We start from the raw sequence: 17,860 nt of genomic DNA on the forward strand, positions 1-17,860 counted from the left end.
TAGATTTGGTTTTTTAATAATTTGTGTACTTTGTAAATAGCTTAAAAGTTCTAAAAAAATATTTTAAAATGTGTACCACACATTTGTCCGTTTTCATAGTATATATTTCTAAGAAACAATTATTTGCCTGACATAAATTTTAAACAAATTCGCAATAAAAACCAAATAAATATATTTTTTTATTGTTATTTTTATTTTTGTGTAAATGTTTATATATAATATATTTTACATTTTTTTATAATTAAGTTTATACATCACAATACATTTTCTTATGCTATATACATTTATAATTCGTTATAGTTAAAGTCCTACAAGCCAAAGTTTTCTGTTCTTTAATGATATCTTTTGAATAACATAAATATTAAAATTTTTCAGCTTCTACCAGTTTAATGGCCTCTCACCTGTCTGTTTAAGTACTTAATTCTTTTTTAATTGACTTTCAAGTATTTTTACCACTCTTGCTCGAATCCGATTGCCAAATCTTGGGCGATAACAATTGAATAATTGATCAATCAACGGATTGGCTAAACAATCAATTTTTGGCACACTGGCTTGTTAAATCTTTTATGGCCAAGGGTGGGCTGAAACAGCGTTAACGGCCGGGCGAGTGCTTTAAAATTAATTGCTCATAGATTCCAAATTAAACATTTTGCCACACTTTGGTTTATGTTTATGGGTCATACGGCGAGTGCGAGTGAGTGGCCAGCACTGAGTGCAATCAAATTTACTCATGCACTGGAAAAAAATATCATTGAATTAGGATTTTTTATGAAACTTTCCTCTCTCGAATTATGATCTGTTAGTTGTTTTTCTTTGGTATTGTTTTAGGATATTGAAAGGGAAGTATAAAAAAATTAATGTAATATATATAAATATATGGATTAAAATTATTTGTAAACTTAAAAATATTTTTCCTTTCTCGGACATTTTACTAATCACCTTTTTTTACTGGGATATGAAATCAAACTGGATGCAATGGCATCACATATGATACAGGAATTTGAGGAGTTAGGGCTTAATTACTAGCATTAAAGTCGCAATAACCACTTAGTAATTACGGGGAATTCCCTAAGTGAAGGATTGTAGTTTTATGAGTGTACTGCTGCCCAGATACTCAGCCACTCACAGCGGGCTGTGATTTACTGCCCTTGCCCCGGGGTTATGGGATATGGGCTATAAGCTGTGGGCCCGTGGCAGGTGGGCCGCCCAACGACCGGAAAAATGTAAAACGCCCATTTTGATAATCAAAACAAATAATAAAACAACTTCACACGTTAGTCTGACACAACTACTGGTGCAACAATAACAAAAACGGCCATAACGAGCGAGCAAGCCCCATTAAACGATAATAATCGTAATAAACATATAAAAATTGAAACTGGGTGAGAGTGAGGGAACGGCAGAAAATGCAGAAAAAAGTAAATAAATAAAAGAAGCGTAATTTTCAACAATAAAACACTATTTCGAGTTGCCGGGGGATGGGAGTCGAGTTTCGGTTGAGTCGATTTGTGCGTTGAGTTTGGTTTTTCTGACTTCGGTGGTGGATTGCGTGGGATTGCGTGTGATCCTCAGGACCGTTAAACAAAAGCGGAACAAACCATAAAAGAAACAGCTCCGTTGTAATCTCTTGTGCGACAGGTTGTATCTAAAACAAAATAGGCGTAAAAAGAAGGGAAACACTTGTAAAACAATAAAGTCAAAATTATTCTTAAGAATGGGTAAATGATAGCTTAAAATGGTGAAGTAGTATAATGGCTTGACAAGTGACAAAACAGTATTTTTTATCAATTGAAATTGTAACATAAGTTATATTTTTCTTATAATACGTGTATTTTTTTTAATACTCCATATAAAAAGTTATGTATTTATACTGATGATATTAAATTACAATTCGATAAAAATGTTTCTTTTTTGTTTTAATCATTTTTGGACATGATACAATAATTTTTCGAGTGATTTCTTCATTTGCTTACACGCAAAAGTTATTTTGTATTTATATTTAAAGACTGAATGAATTACAAATATTTATTTCTTTATTGTATGTGACATATTATTAGTTTATAGCATGAACTAAGTTGTTAAAAACCGACTGTATTCTTTTACAACTTAGATTTAAAAAGATATCAAGCTAGCAATCTATTACTTCCTATCTGACTGCGCTATGAACATACTTTCACAACACAATATGGCCAAACAAGTTGGTCAAACACTACACACTTATGGTTGCATTCGTGGCGCACTCGAAAATCCATTCGGTTAACAAGCTGGCAGCCAGTTTTCCTTTCGTTGGTTCCCACAACCCCGGCCTCGGGAACTATTGGCATTGCGAGTGCAATTCGGCGCTGAGTGCGGATCGTAAAAGCCGCTAGAAGACAGGAGTAATTGCCCATAAAAAGACTGTAAAGTATTTCGGCTCGGAGGCGAGTGCAGGAGTGAGTAATGAGACCGGAATCAATTGTCACTCGCCATAAAATCAATGGCATTGAGTGAGACTCAGCCCGAGTGGAAAGTGCGGCTCAGTGGTGGAAATAAAAAAAGAGTCCCTGCACATCAAGTTCTTTCCCTAATTTGATACACTTTTATAGCGTTGGTTTACGGCTTGTTTGGCCGTGGTTTCCCCGTCCCTGTCCCATTTCCCGCTCCAGATCGCCTTCATCTGACGAATGAGTTCTTTCCACGATTACTAAATGCCTTCTCACGCAATCATTTTTTAATCCCCGATGCGGTCGGGTTTATGGGTCACCCCGAATCTGGGTCTCCGTGCCATCGTCCTCTGCGCGGCAGCGATCTCGAGTCACCTCCGAATTACTCAATAAAATTTATACGAGTGCACACCTAATGTCCGCTCGTCTGTCTGCTTGTGTTTTCCTCTACTTTTATTGCATTTTAATTGCACAAATGATACACTGCCTTGTAAATTGCACAACCAATAAATATGTATGTTGGTTATAGATTATATGGTGTAGAAGGCCATGGAAGGGGATTAAGTCTAAAGGATAAACATTAACACGAGTATTTTTCGCTTACCATTTTAGCAGCTTGTTTGTAATCTACAAATATAATAAGAAATATTTATGGTGAGCTTTAGGAAAATATTTTAGAATATTACATTAGTTAATATGCAATGAAGTCCTATCTCCAAGGCAAAAATGTTGTAAAAGTATGTTATAGTTATAGAGTTAAGACTAGATTCAATTTTAAAAATATAAATACAAAAATTAAATATGTAATGTAACATGTTGTTTCCAAGAGTTTAAAGTCAAACTTTAGATTTCTGAAATTGACACACAAAAGTAAAACAATTACCTAGTTCCAAAATATTTACACATGAAGAGTCTCTATACGACCGGGATCTGGGGAGTTGATGTGTGTAATATTGGGAAAAGGTCAGAAGATGGTTTACTATGCGAGGAAAACAAGTTGCAGGAAATGACTCCTCCGGTTCCGGATAGTGAAATTCCATGTGAAAGTGAACCGAATCACAGTGAATTCAGCTGGAGGGCTCTTGTCATCGTGGCGGTTGGTATATATAAGCATCTTTCGATTTGAGCTACAATCCTTTTTACTACAGATAAGCCTGATATTAACTTTAGCATCAGCATTTTCGGGACTATTTTATGAAGGCTCAACATACTCATCCCCAAAAAATTATAAATCTATAATTGGCGCCTTAATTTGCATGTACGCAATTAATTTAATGATGTGTTTTGACCCTCGAATTTTTCAGAGGGCCTCAAGCAAAAACATATTGATGGCACTTTACACGGCAGGCCTATTGTGTACGCGCCCCTTTTGGTAAGAATGACTTTTTAATCTTCGGTGTTCATATAAATATGTATGCAATTTTTGCCAGCATTCCCTACTTGTTCAACATTCAAAAGATGATCAATGGACAATACGATATGGGTGAATATACAATGGGTGCCCTGTGTCTAGGACAGGACGTTCTGTGCCTAAGTCTCTTCATAATCTCGCTGTGTATCACAATTGAAGCTAATGAAGATGATGAAGATGATGGTTCTGGGAGTTCCGGCGATTCCGGCGGAGACGACGACGACGACGATTCTGGCGGTTCTTAAAAATCTTTAAACTAGTTCCTGAAACGTGAAAGCAGCACTGTGCCTAATAGCACAATAAACAGAAGATTCTTCCTCTTAACCTATAATTAAGGTTTAACTATTTTTATCCTAATTCTGGAAGGTCTACAAAATTTAGCTCAAATTAATTTACTAGCTCCCCTAATGTTTTCCTTGGCCGTGGCCAACTGAATGAAAATCGACATCGACATGTTTTCGTCATCGCCCGGGATGACGAGCGTGCTTTATAGGCCTCAACAAGACATTAAAACACACGCATACGCCCCGTTGGCAAGGGGAGGCCATTATGATACCTGCGGCGGTGGTTTTTCAGTTTTTCCGCTTTCCCCCAGCTGGAAAAATGTCGGAAAAGCGAGCTGCAGGAGGGAGGCGAGTGGGCCTCAGATGGTCGCTCTCGACTCGAAAGATGGGCGATGATGGGCTCGCTGCGAAAGGAGATTTCAATATCATAAAAAATCGTATTAAGAGAATCTCATATTGGGAATCGTAAAGTTTTTACGACCGTTTAATGGACTCTTGCAGTAAGCGTGAGTATTTACGCGCTGCTTAAAAGCGGTAAAATATGGCCAAGTGTTGTTGTGGTACAGCAGAAACGCAGGCGCACGCACCGCGAAGGATGCGGATGTAGATACAGATGCGAAAAGGCCGATGTTGCAGATGGAAAACTTCAATTAGATACAAAAAGCGGGCTGGCCATCCAATTACCGGGGAAAAGTCGTGAATGACCAGTGCACTGGAGCGCCATCTATATACCGTTGGCTGAAGCAACGTCTAACCAGTTAACGCCCTCGGCCTACAAGCAGTGCAAGCAGTGCTCATGCGTCCTCACTAATTTCGCCGAGGGGGTGGGTCGGTAAGGCAGTTCAAAGGATACGAAATGGAAAATTCAGCAAAGATAGAGATAGCAATGGATTTTCGCTAGGGGAAAGAGAGGTCCGATAACGATCGCTATTGCCAATAACTGGGCGTGGCTCGTGATTGCGTCATCATTGGCTAAGAGGCAGGCGCAGGACATTCGGGCCAGCCTATTTTTAGATGGATAAAATATCAATGATATGGGTGAGGCAAAGTCAAATCAGAGTTATGGTCGCTCAGCTCTTGGAACTTTCAGTTTTAAGCCTCAGTTGCACGGCGGTTTAAATTAAAACGGGTCATCGGTTAACGTTGAAATATTATCAAAGTAAAAAGTTATACTATAGATAACTGTGTAGTTCCGTGTAGGGACATTTAAAATATCAATGGTTTGGTCATATACACGTGTCTTTGCTTAAAGGAAATACAAAAAATATCTCTAGGAATCCATCACAGAACTACCAATAAACTTGCGAATTCATTGATTCTGGTTTGATGGATAGGAAATGACCCTAGAGGTGATTGGCAAAGGAAAACATCAGTGTGTCCTATTAGGTACATTCATTCTATTAATCATTACTTTCCGTATTCAAACGCAGACAGTGCAATCGATTCGATGAATCTAGTCGGTGGAAATCTCAGCCCTTGTCGCAAAGGGCCTGCCCGTCTAACTGGCCTCATTGGATGCCATTCGTAGGTGCAGTCACGTATGGCGATCTATAGACTTTGGGCCCAAACAAATGGTGGAAGTATGGTGACAACGACCCGACGACTTCATTAGACGCGGCCATCCATCAGCCGGTGGCAAGAGTTATGTGACTTGTGGAAAGGATTTCCTACGATTTCCACCACTCGGATAAATCATACGCCCAATCCCTCTTGGTACACTGTGAGGAAATGATAATTATATTGGCCTAGTCTCGAAAATAAATATTATAGCTAAATTTTTCTATATCAGTTGGTATATCTTAATCCGGATAAAGTAACAGATTTTTGTAATGCAACAGTTTTAAATCATGTTTAGTTCTGTGTAACGTTATCAGTAACTTCTTTAGGATCTCGTACTCTTACAAATTTTTTCTCCGTGCAGACAGTCGAATAAATCAGAAAGTTCGAGCAGTGCCGCTCGTAAAACGGATTCCGCCGAATGTTTGTTAATTATGGTTTTGCGTAACTCTCGCATTCGTTGGCCCCGGGTCAGAACCACTCGTGAGTGATTTGTATTTGGGCTCGTTAAAGTGTCCAGCAAAATGAAGTGCTGGCCAATGAGTTTCTTCTCAAATGCGGCGGCACGATCGCCGAGCATCTTCGCACATTCCCTCAATCCCGTGGATGCATCTCCGCGAAAAGGCACGTTTTCAAACGTAATTTGCAACAATTTAAAGATTTTTGCGCCAGCTCCGATGGCCTATAGTCGACTCGCCAGAGATTGCCTCTACTGGTGATGGCCTCGTTAAAAGGGGGAGTGCCCGGGGGCGTTGAGAAAAGAGGGTGTGGCGCTAATTGGGGGGAAATTGAGAAGCGGAGAATCGAAAGCGCCGCATCTGGTTGCGAAATGCGAGCGATTCTAGAAGTTCAACTGGCGTCTACAGAGGAAACTTGAAGTTTTCTAGAAATCCATTGGATTACAAGGGAAGTAGGCGAGCGATTAAGTGGGCAACTTGGGGCTTAATTATCCACTTCGAGATTTGGAAACCCTCGATTTCCTAGACTTTCTAATCATAGACATATTGTTGATATTTTTAATGTTCTCTTACGCACCAAAATAATCATTTTTTATAAATTTAGTTTTAATAATCTTTAAATTTGGAATTTTACATCTCATTTTACTAATTCTTTCAAAGATATTTATAAAAAATATTTTTTGTTAATCTATTAAACATATGCTAGCAGCACTTTAAGTGGAACTTTTAAATTACCTACTAGACATTTGCATTTGAAAGTTATAAAACTTCAAGGAAAAACTTGTCATTTTATTTAATGAAATCAAAATAATGGAAATTCTCGAACCACATCAATTAGTTTAAGTCGCTGTAAAGTGCGCCTGCAAACGTTCCATAAAACATGCTCCATTACAAGGGGTCTAATTGGGCGCATAAATCGAGTTAATTTCGTATAATGGACGCATTTAGAGTGAATTGACCGCCGTGACGCTAATTGCTAAACTCAATGCGATCGTAGCGGAATTTGCATGTTTCGGTTTCTAATTATTTCCGAATCGATTGTTCTAAGTGGGCATAAATGATGGGCACTTGGGGCCCAACTTATGTGTCCGATGTGGCAGACTCACTCAGGTGACCTTTGGCCCTTCAAATGAGTCTCCGAAGAGCCAGCAACAGATTCACACGAGCGGAGAGTGGTTTCTGGGGGATTGGCAGGGGGATTCCGTAAACCGGATCAACCACTTTGGCGGTGCAATGGCGGAGGCAAATGGCCGTGATAAGAGCACCGCCTCTGCACCGCCATCGTTTGGCTTGTCTTGAAGACCTTTGGTTTTTCATAAATAGATTGAAATGAGCCCTTGCCAGGGCGAATTCCATTTCATCCCCTCAGCTGCGCACAACTCCTTTCTCTCCCTGCGCATTTCTCCTGGGCTCACTTTCTTTGTCTGGCCTTAAGCCCAAAACCCGTTTATACACTGTAAAAGAATTGAATTTCTAATCTGTTCACTTTAATATAAAAGAATTTAAATTCGGAATTGTTATACAATTAATTTTATTAAACAATTTTAAATAAGCAAAATTAAATGGACTAACCTTTAAAAATTGTTTATTGTCTATAGCCAAATTAATTATTAAAATAATTTTATTTTTAAAAACTAAAATAATAATCACTTAATGGGGTTCAAGTAAAAAAAATTTTAATTTTTTTTAGGTATTTAAAAACTTGTAAAAACATTTTTCAAGTGCATCCTCTATTTTGACTCATCCATGCGGACATTGCGGAGGTCGAACTCTTGCCAGCCCTAATGCGATGTTTTTGTCATTTAATGCCTGGGTCATAGTCATCCGATTATCGATTGACCGACTTATTGCCGGGCTACCCGAGAAATCTAAGAAATTCAATTGGAGAATTGAATTCCAATGGGTGACAAAGGGCCTAATGAATTATCAAAATATTAAAAATGGCGCAACTTACAGAAATGCTAGCATCCCACACAGAAACAATTTATCCCTCTCTCAATAAACTCCATAAAACCATGGCTAATAACCCCCTGGGAACCGCGGACCAGGTTCCCTAATTTCAACGAGTTCCTGGCGAATTTACGTGACGCTGACACTTGCTATCTGGAGCCATAAACTCGGGGGCCTTATCATCGCCGGCGGCCATTAAAAGGGAGTTTTACTGTAGGACTGGCCGCGACTTTAGAGCGGACGCACGACAATTATGCGCACAGCCGGACATGGCGGCTGTCCCCCTAGTGCACATAGAAAAAAGGGATAGGACTATGAGAAATTTAATACAAGTCAATTGAATTTTAAGAAAAAATTATATTTGGCCTCTTAAAGTATTTATCTAATATGTTTCTCAATAATATTTGTATTTTTAACCATGTTTTATGTGTGCTTCCCACGATTTGAAAATAAAAATGTATTAAATAAAGTATATTCTATTAGTTTAACAAACGGTTTCTTATCAGCAACCCGAAACATTTTTAAAGAATATTGTTAGAAAGCTGAGTTTATTTTATTGTACAATGTGTTATAATTATTTAAAATGTTCAATGAATTTTCTGTTATTCTGAGTGAATCTTTTAGACATAGACATAGTCCGGTGTCTGCCAGGCGGAACAGGAAATTTATGGGGGCCGCGACTTGGCCACATTGGTAGAGTCTGGCTCCCAGTGCAATTATGCGGCAGATTATCTTGGCGAAAATAAATTGGCCATCGCTCGCGGCGAAACAAAGTCTGCCACTGGGCAACGACAACGGCAATGGCACCTCCGTTTTTGGCGGCCACATCGCGTGCCACACATCGAGACGTGATTACGCCCCGCCAGCAATTCAGTTGGCCACATTATGCATATGCGGGCGGTGGGGGGAGCATCACTTAACTCACCTGAACGACCATTCAGCATATTTTACAGGTGCTTTGCGGAGCGATTGAGACGTCTCACATAGGCGGTGGAGAGCTTTCAAGACTCCGAGACAAACAAAATTTTACAAAAACAAACTTTACTGAGCTTGAATTTTTAAATTTTAGTGTGGAGCAAAAACGTTTAAGTACCTTTTGTTTGTGGATTTTATTAATATTTTTGTGGGGCTTTCTTTAATAAAAATATTTTATAAAATTTAAACTCAGCATAATCTGAAGAAATATTGTCGAGGTCACCAAGAAATTCTGCAATTTATGACAAAATGCAAATGAAATGCTGCTCTCTTTGTACGAGAATATGGTTATTTTAAGTCATGTTTTAAGCCATGTCAGCAAGTTTCATTTTGTGGTGGGCAACTCGTTTCCATATTCATTAGATATGCCCAGATTTATTTCCCTTTAAACCCACATTGTTTTTTTTGTTGAACGGCTTGGTGTACATACATATTTAAAGGATATCTGCGACTTGGCTTCTGCGCCTTGGAATTATCTTTTATTCACACAACAATTGCGCGGAATTGCGTGTTTTCACTCTCGGTTTCCGGTTATTCTCGACCCATAAATCACAATCAAAAGGAGCAGAACCACGAAATGTGTGTACGCCTTTCGTGGGCCAGGGAGTGAAGGAATCCAGATGGACTTCCGAGTCCTTTTTTCCACTGCTGAAGGGTTAAACTGTCCAATTGCGAAAAGGGTCATAAAATGCCGGATTTTCGTTTCGGGAACCCCTCGAGTAGTGACAATAAAATGGCAAACAAAAGTCGCAGGGTGACCAGTTCTCGAAAACCCTTGCCGGGGATATGGTAAAAATATGGAAGCGGGCAGGCTCGACAGAATGTCACACCATGTTGTCGCGTTTTACGACGGCCGCTCACCTTTTGTTTGCCAAGTTTATGGCCAGCAGACCTGCGTCTCCCTCCTCAACCTTTTTGGCCCAAGTTCGCCATTTAACCGCTTCACTTTGGGTGCAAAACCGACTCTATCCGCAGCTGAAAACATGGCCAGAAGAACCTTTGGATCTCCTGAGAAGTTGGCAGTTTTTTTAATTTATCGATTCGCTAAAGTGTTGTTTTTTATCATTTTAAAGCAAGAATGACATGACGAGAACTTGTTCACCTTGGCCAAGGCCATTAACCGGTTGCATTTTTTGGAAAATGATTATTAATAGATTCGACCTTCAAGGACTGGCTGCGTAAAAAACTGCATCCGGAGAAAGGATATTCCCTGGAAAAAGGCTAACAGGTAGAGGTCCGACAGCTGTCCGTAAAAAACACCAACGCCTTGCGATTCTTAATTGCGCAACTCAAGGACTTCAAAACGCGGTAGGACTTGTAATGTCCATAGCACAGCCCGTGCAAATCGCATAACCCTTAAGGTAACCCGGTAAAGGACATGCGAATGTCCTTGAATCTGAATTCGATTCGATTGAAAGTGATGCGAAAACTTCCTTGGGAAAATTCCATCGCAGGTTAATATAACTTGAAGATTTGTAATTGCTTATCAAAGTAAATAATATTTAATATAAATGTAACTAATTATTATTTCATTATCTTAATGTTATAAGACATTTAACATGAGGAATTAATAAGATAACACTTTTTTTTTGGAAAACATTTTGGATACGAATATGCTGAGTGTCTATTTCAAAAATATTGCATTAATCACAAATGGTTCTTTAATTTCCGTAACTAGTAATTTAAGAAAGATGCAGCACGTACCATCATTTGTTACAATCTCATTATATTAAAAACAGTTAAAAATTTAGCTTATTTATATTGAGTAAAAAAAGTGACTTAAAAGTTCAAATTAATATTGCTTGTCCGGTCGAAATGATGAGCCAATACATTTTATAACTTGTTCCTTGAAACCAAACGAACTGCCCAATTAAGTCCAATCAAAATGGAAACAACCGTAAAAATACAAATAATAACGAACGTAAATGCGTTATTGGGCAATTCTACGAGATCGTCACATCTGAAGAGGCGATCGGCAATCTGAAATCGGATTCTCAGTATGCATAATTTCGGCTGGCTCGTTGACAACGCCTCACTGTCCGCCAAATCATTCATAATTCATTTTGTATGCCGCATAAATGTTTTTACTATCAATAAAAGCGCAATCAAATTAACATTAAACTTATTTCGCTGAGGTGGCTCCTCGCCGGGATCGAAAAGCACGTAATTATTTTAAAATATTCCGCCATTCCGTTGGGCCATCGCATTCTTTCACTTGGCTGCGTCTGCCATGATTTCTGTTTTCATCGTTTGTTTTGTCAAAAAAGCTAAGAAATCATCGTCACATAAAAATAGAAATTGGCTGTGATCTGTGTGGGCACCAAAGTCTGCCGCCTCTTTCTCAGTGATTTTGGGGTTTTCGCTTTTGTTTTAATTTAAATCGCAAATGTGTCGACGCCACGGAGCTTGTTGACATTTTATTTACAATAGCAGAATTGTGCAATAAAATTTAATGAACAGCTTATGTAAATGCCCCGTAATTGCGGACGGACATTTGGTGAGAAAATCACGGCGAAACGAGCGTTTCAGCCATTTTCCATTCGGACGGACCCTGGAAATGTGTTTTCCTAATTAGTTGTGTTCTGTAAGGAACGATTTCTATTTTCATGCCAGTCACATGCCCCGTCTAAATGGGCTAGCAAATGGTGCACTTCGCCTGCGGCAAAGGGTGATCATCTAGAATTTTAATTATTTATAGAAGTGCCACATAAATCTGCAGCGGACAGGGCGAGAGCAGAATTAATTTTTCCCTTTTAGTTCTCTTTTGTTATTTTCCATTTTCATCATCCGATGGAACTTTAAATTTAATCAGTGCCCTGTTGAGGAATTTGAAACTTAATCAGAATGTTTCTGGAAATTATGATAATGCTTTTTCATAATGACTTAAATGAGTTAATGGAGCAAATTCACATGTTCCAACTACATCATTTAATTGGATTTGTGGTGTGTTTTCTTAATTAAACCAGAATTATTATTACTTAAATTATTAAAAATCTATGTGGTTAAGAGACTTTACTATAGACTATTAATAATCTTCATTAAGCCGTCACTTTCATTCAAAAATATTTAATTACTTTTTTAATAAAAGCAAAGTAAACAATTACAATTGGTATTTTTCAAGGAGAATTTCTTTTTAATAATTTAATTTAAACAGTATGCCCAGTAAACCGTACTTTAAAATCTTTCAATATATAGTTTCCAATACAAATATCCCAATATTCTGGATTCCTTCATCCCTATATGAGCCATTCCAATTTTTATCCAATCGAGAACTACATCTGCAGGTGATTAGGCGGAGCATCCCGCGCGGTATTCGTTCCTCCATTACCATAAGCACAGTAGCAATGGAATGGCCAACTATATAGACCATATAGACGGGCTGCCTTCATGGACAAGTGCATATGGCATTGGCATTGGGCTGGAACGACGGGCGGGCGGGGATGGGAACACCTCCACTTGAGCCAGTTGCTCATTACACTCGACTGGATAATTACGAGCATTTCAATAAACAAGCACAAGAATCGTGTGCTCGAACTTGGCTCGAGCTTGGCATTATGAACTGTTTCCGAACTGCGCGCACATAATACCATATTTCAAATTTCAATTAAGTCCAAGTGCTGAGAGAGCCTTCCCCCTTTCATGTTCTTCTACCCCTCGAAACAGCCCACCAATGGCAGCTTTCGGTCTGTTGATCTTTACGTTTCCTATTTGACTTTTGACTTCTCGAAATATAAACATTTTGTTTTATGGCTCTCGATCGATTTCCCCCAGTTTCGGCCTAAAAGGGACTCAAGTGCAGTTCCACTTGGCCCGCTGCATTGCCAAATCCCCTCGATAGAGTGTGCTCCTCTTTTCCCGATCCCTCCATCCCCCAATTTCCATATATTATTATCCCCATCTCTGTTCCCTGGAAGCCAGCGAATTAGATTTTAATTAAAAACTAGTTTTCGCTCTGCATTCGAAACGAGCAGCGGGATTGGAGAGCTGAATCGAATTATTTTTTTTAATAAACCATAAAAACGTTTCTAAAGTGTCACACTCAAAATTTGGGCTGTCACATAAATTTCGATGCCTTAAAACAAATTCCAGCGATTAAAATCTGAAAATGGACAACTTTGACCACCTTGGGCATTAGAGGCCCGATTGAAAAACCCGAAATTGAAACCCAGTCTCAAAACTGAGTGGTCCGTGCGTTCGTATCTGTGGGATACAGATACCAGCCGGATTACATTAGGCAACACTTGGGGCCCAGAGATACGCAGAGCGAAAAGCATTTTAGAATCGAAAAAAAAGTCGTGAAAGCCAACAACTCGGTGGCCCTTTTGCGACAGAGAAAACAAAGAAAACGCTGTTCAAATTTACATTCCATTCCGAAAGAGTTTTTGGAATGGATTCGGGGGTTTCTTGAATCTCCCTGTTGACTTAGGCGGATCCCGGTTCCGCAATATTTTGCATATTCCATCGATTTTTCGACTCCAAAATACGAGTGCGCATAATGAGCGTGCGAGCGAGATGGTTGGGCGCAGAGAGAGATGGCATTTTCTGGGTGTGTCTCCACCAAGAAAAGGAGATAGAGATGGGGGTGGGAGGGGGGAAAAATAGAAGGAAGTTTGTCGCCAAAGAGGATAATTTAGTATCGATTCCACATCATATCCATGTCCCCGCCGCAATTTCAAGTCGCTTTCTAGCGAATCTAAGTCCCCGGCGCATAAATCTCGCTAATTTATGAAGGATGCGTGCGAAATGCCAACAAACTAACTCGCCCACGCCCATCTGCCAACCGCACCACCCACCGCAACCACTCTGCACCACCCTGCACCACTCCACCCTGCACCACAAACCACTCCGCGGTTCGACTGTCACGCGAGTGGCTGTTCTGCATATCAAACCGAAACTCGAGAATGCCACTGCACTGAGAGAAAGAATTAAAATCGTGACTTAAGACACATTGATTCCTTAAAATTTTTAAATATATTTAAGTTTTACGGTCCTTAAAAAGAATCTTAGCATTTTTGTAATATTAAAGATACCAGTAAAAAAATGCAAACGAAGTTCAATAACAACAGAATATTCAAAAACATGCACTTCAGGATTTAAAAAAAATCAATATATCATTTCTGAGGATAAATTACTTTAATACGATTATACTTAATTTGAATTCGTTGCAATTATGGATCTGTACATAACGTTCCATATCATCCCACCCTATAATTTTTATAAATTAATATTCAAATAATTTTTTCCTAGGTGTTCGGGAGTGCATGTCCGCGTCCAAGTTTTGAATCCAAATCCGAGTCCCTGACCATGTTTTGGTCCCAAGTTCGCTTGGCTCTTGTCTTGCTGACATCTCTCGATTTATTTAACTGACCATTTCTGTCGCACTTCGACTAACGATTTTCTAGTCAAGTCGGCGTTCGGTGAGCAAAGTTATTGGACTTGCCCGACATTCCAGCGATCAGCGGACAATTTATGCAAATGTCTGGCATATTGATACTGTTATGCTTTTGTAATGGAAATGCCTGCAATTACCACTTGAGGCTCCATTGTGTACTGGCGCAGTGGAGGGCAATTAACGCAAATTAGTTTGTTGAGTTTTCCTCTTTCGAGAGGAAAACTAAAGAAAAACCCAAGGGAAAATAAGTTTATTCTCTCTATAGAAGCGAAGTCAAGAGGCTTAATTATTTTAAAGTAGGCATTTATTATTTATTAGAGGCAGGTCATTCGGTTTAAGGTGTTTTGAAAACATAACTTTCAATGAGTCGAATGAATATCATATTAAATTACTAAAGTTTTAGTTTTTAATTAAAAGTCTGGAGTCATATTCCCATTAAGTTGTTGCTAAATATAATCATGACATAATATTTATTAATCAAATAAACTATTCAATGATCTAAGTTCAGATTAAATCGCATTTTTCGACAAATATGTGACAATACAATATATGTTACGAACGCCTGTTCTCTTGGAATAAATAACTCAAAAAAGCCGTTCTTCCATCCAAAGATCCCATTATCAGCATCATTATTCTGTTCGTCTGCGCAGTAAATAATAATACAGTAACAAGGAAGAACGCTATAGTCGAGTACCTCGACTATCAGATACCCATTACTCAGCTAAAATGACCAAAGGAAAATGGAGATATGCAGCAAAGCGAGGTTGAAATGCGCCACCTACCGGCGGTAGACAGATTTAAGCGTTGTGGGCGTTAGAGTGGGCGTGGCAAAGTTTTTTTTGGATCAACCGATAGGTATTGACAAGACCAAAACATTTCAGTTAAAATTTTTTATCTAGCATGAATATTGTGGGCACCACAGGCTTGGGCGGTTTGTGGGCGTTAGAGTGGGCGTGGCATATTCGCGTGACAAACTTGCGCTGCGCTCAAGCCTACGGAATCTAAATCTGAATTCCCATTTCTCTATCTTTGATATTTTCCGAGATATCTGCGTTCATATTTACGATTTTTTGAAGTTTGTGGGCGGTTTGTGGGCGTTCAAGTGGGCGTGGCAAACTGTTTTTTGGGTCAATCGATAGGTATTGATGAGAACAATACATTTCAATGAAAATTTTTATTCTAGCATGAAAACTGTAGGAGCCTCAGTTTTGGGCGGTTTGTGGGCGTTAGAGTGGGCGTGGCACTCTGCTGAAACAAACTTGCGCTGCGTAAGAAGCTCAGGAATCTGCACGCCTAATCTCAATAGCCTAGTTCTTATAGTTTCCAAGATCTCAGCGTTCATCCGGACGGACAGACAGACGGACAGACGGACAGACGGACAGACGGACAGACGGACAGACGGACAGACGGACAGACGGACATGGCTAGATCGACTCGGCTAGTGATCCCGATCAAGAATATATATACTTTATGGGGTCGGAAACGCTTCCTTCTGCCTGTTACATACTTTCCGACGAATCTAGTATACCCTTTTACTCTACGAGTAACGGGTATAATTACGGAGCGTAATGAGCTCATATGCGGGTGCAAATGTCATTGATTACTTATAATGACCGATTATTATTTATATAGATGGGTGTTTTTGTGATTCACGCGCTGCTGAAGCCAGATAGACCTGCCAGCAACTACGATCGTCGAAGCTGCGCTCGTCCGCAAATGAAATGAAGTCATAAAATTATTTAAATCTGTACTTAAGCGACAATAAAGCACATTATGTACATTTAACGATAAGCGTCCATTGCAGATGACGATTTGTGGAGGCGATTTTCAGTCATCATCTGACTTCAACTCGAAATATATTTATATATAGCAAGTATAGCCACTGTATTATATACGACACTGATAAAAAATGAAATGTACTGCCTTTTGGGTGGCGCGTTATCCGCACCTGTCATCCAAAAAATTTAATTGGCGCAAATGCTTTTAGTGCTCGATTGTACACATTTATAATTTATTTAATATTTTGCATGTTTTTCGATCGGATTACAAGCTTTTTGAGTGCTTTGGGCCGGGCTTAAATGACGCAGGTGCGGCTAATGCATGGAGTTAATCAGGAGGCAGTAGGGTAACTCGGAAATTTGATGAAGATATAAATCGCTAAAGAATTTATAATTGAATATTACAATGAATTTATTTATACACAAAAAAACACTCAATATTATCAAAGTTCTTAAAAGTAATACGCTTCTTTCTCATATTATCATTTAAATATTTATTATTTCTATGCTGTTCTTCAGATAGTAAGATAATAGTAGATAATTTTATGTTATTTTATTGATATAAACATAATGCATTAATTGGTTACCCAAATAATCCCATATCCATCTGAAGTGCATCGCCCTAATGCCTCGTGGACATATCCAACTGTTGTTGCTTTTGTGTCTCTTGAGATCCCCAATAAAAATGCGTGATTACGAGCATTTAATGCAATATATTAATTACTTCGCCTTCGCAACCCGATGGCGACGTCGGATTCCCCCCTTTGCCGGCCAATTGAGCAGATTAAAAACTGGAATAACGTCTTTGTCAGTATCTTCTTGGACGTGGATTCGGATTCTGGGGGATATTCGAGTGAAGGCTCCGCCAATCGAGAGGCCTGAACTCTGCAACTTTTGGCGGCAAGGTGGGCCGGCGAGGTGGGGGGAGCATCTCGACTGGGGTCGAGACGACACATTCGTTAGCCAATTTATGAGCGACTAATGGCAATAACGAATACACTTTATGGCCTCATCCATAATCGAATCGCAATGAAAACTGCACAAATCGTGCAATTTCTGGGCGACAGTGCAGCAGCGGTCACCGGGAATCATATTTATACGGTCACCATTGCTATTCGAGTGACCATTTTGAAGCCATTCGCCGAGCAGTTGCCAAATTAAATCATAAAATCGGGACCAACAAAAGCGAAAACAAAGACATGCCTCGTAAAGTTTAATGCATACTTTTGTGAAGAATTCCCATTTAATGGCCGCCAAAGCTGAGCTTGAAAACCGAACTCGCGCACTCGAGTTTCGGTATTGGTCGAAATCCCGACGGCTTGGAGTTATGACCATGTTAATGGCTTTTTAAAGCGATTATGAGAGAAATTTTAATGGATTGTCCGAGCCGAATTATGATCGATTCATGCACCGGAGCCGCGGTTCAGGATTAAATCATTATGCAATTAGGTTTTACTTTTGGGCTTCTACGTTTAGACAAAAGACTTTACGACTTCGGTGGCTGGGCGCGCCATAAAGCGAATTTATTTAAAACGCTGCCTGATTTATGCATCTTTGATTTAATCCCCGGCTCCGCTCGATTTCGTGTTAATATCAAATGGCAATAAAAGGCAAATATTTAAATTCGTATAC

The 17,860-nt window shown here is 39.3% G+C and overlaps 2 protein-coding genes across 7 annotated transcripts in view; one reads left to right on the plus strand and one right to left on the minus strand.

Annotated features, from left to right (window-relative positions):
* Positions 1-280: 280 nt before the first annotated feature.
* Positions 281-17,860, minus strand: part of LOC119563453 — a 76,891-nt gene continuing 59,311 nt past the window's right edge. For 3 of the 5 annotated variants that reach the window (XR_005222128.1, XM_037876855.1, XM_037876856.1), the window contains one exon: positions 281-1,645. Coding sequence is in view for 2 of the 5 variants with exons in the window: in XM_037876855.1 (XP_037732783.1) it covers positions 1,459-1,645 (187 nt within the window). In the remaining 3 variants the exon portion in view is untranslated. Of the gene's footprint in view, positions 1,646-3,027; positions 3,051-17,860 lie in introns of all 5 variants that reach the window. The other 2 variants (XR_005222129.1, XR_005222130.1) reach the window with 1 other exon arrangement.
* Positions 3,244-4,165, plus strand: LOC119563452. 2 transcript variants are annotated; one of them, XM_037876853.1, is made up of 3 exons: positions 3,244-3,519; positions 3,728-3,795; positions 3,854-4,165. In XM_037876853.1, exons 1-3 carry the CDS (start codon positions 3,328-3,330, stop codon positions 4,077-4,079), a joined length of 486 nt encoding a protein of 161 aa, XP_037732781.1. In that variant the 5' UTR covers positions 3,244-3,327; the 3' UTR covers positions 4,080-4,165. The 2 variants fall into 2 exon arrangements, with proteins under 2 accessions (XP_037732781.1, XP_037732780.1); XM_037876852.1 differs by having other exon boundaries at positions 3,255-3,519; positions 3,572-3,795.

The sequence above is a fragment of the Drosophila subpulchrella genome, chromosome 3R, assembly GCF_014743375.2.
Source record: "Drosophila subpulchrella strain 33 F10 #4 breed RU33 chromosome 3R, RU_Dsub_v1.1 Primary Assembly, whole genome shotgun sequence".
In the NCBI taxonomy this organism is placed as follows: domain Eukaryota; kingdom Metazoa; phylum Arthropoda; class Insecta; order Diptera; family Drosophilidae; genus Drosophila; species Drosophila subpulchrella.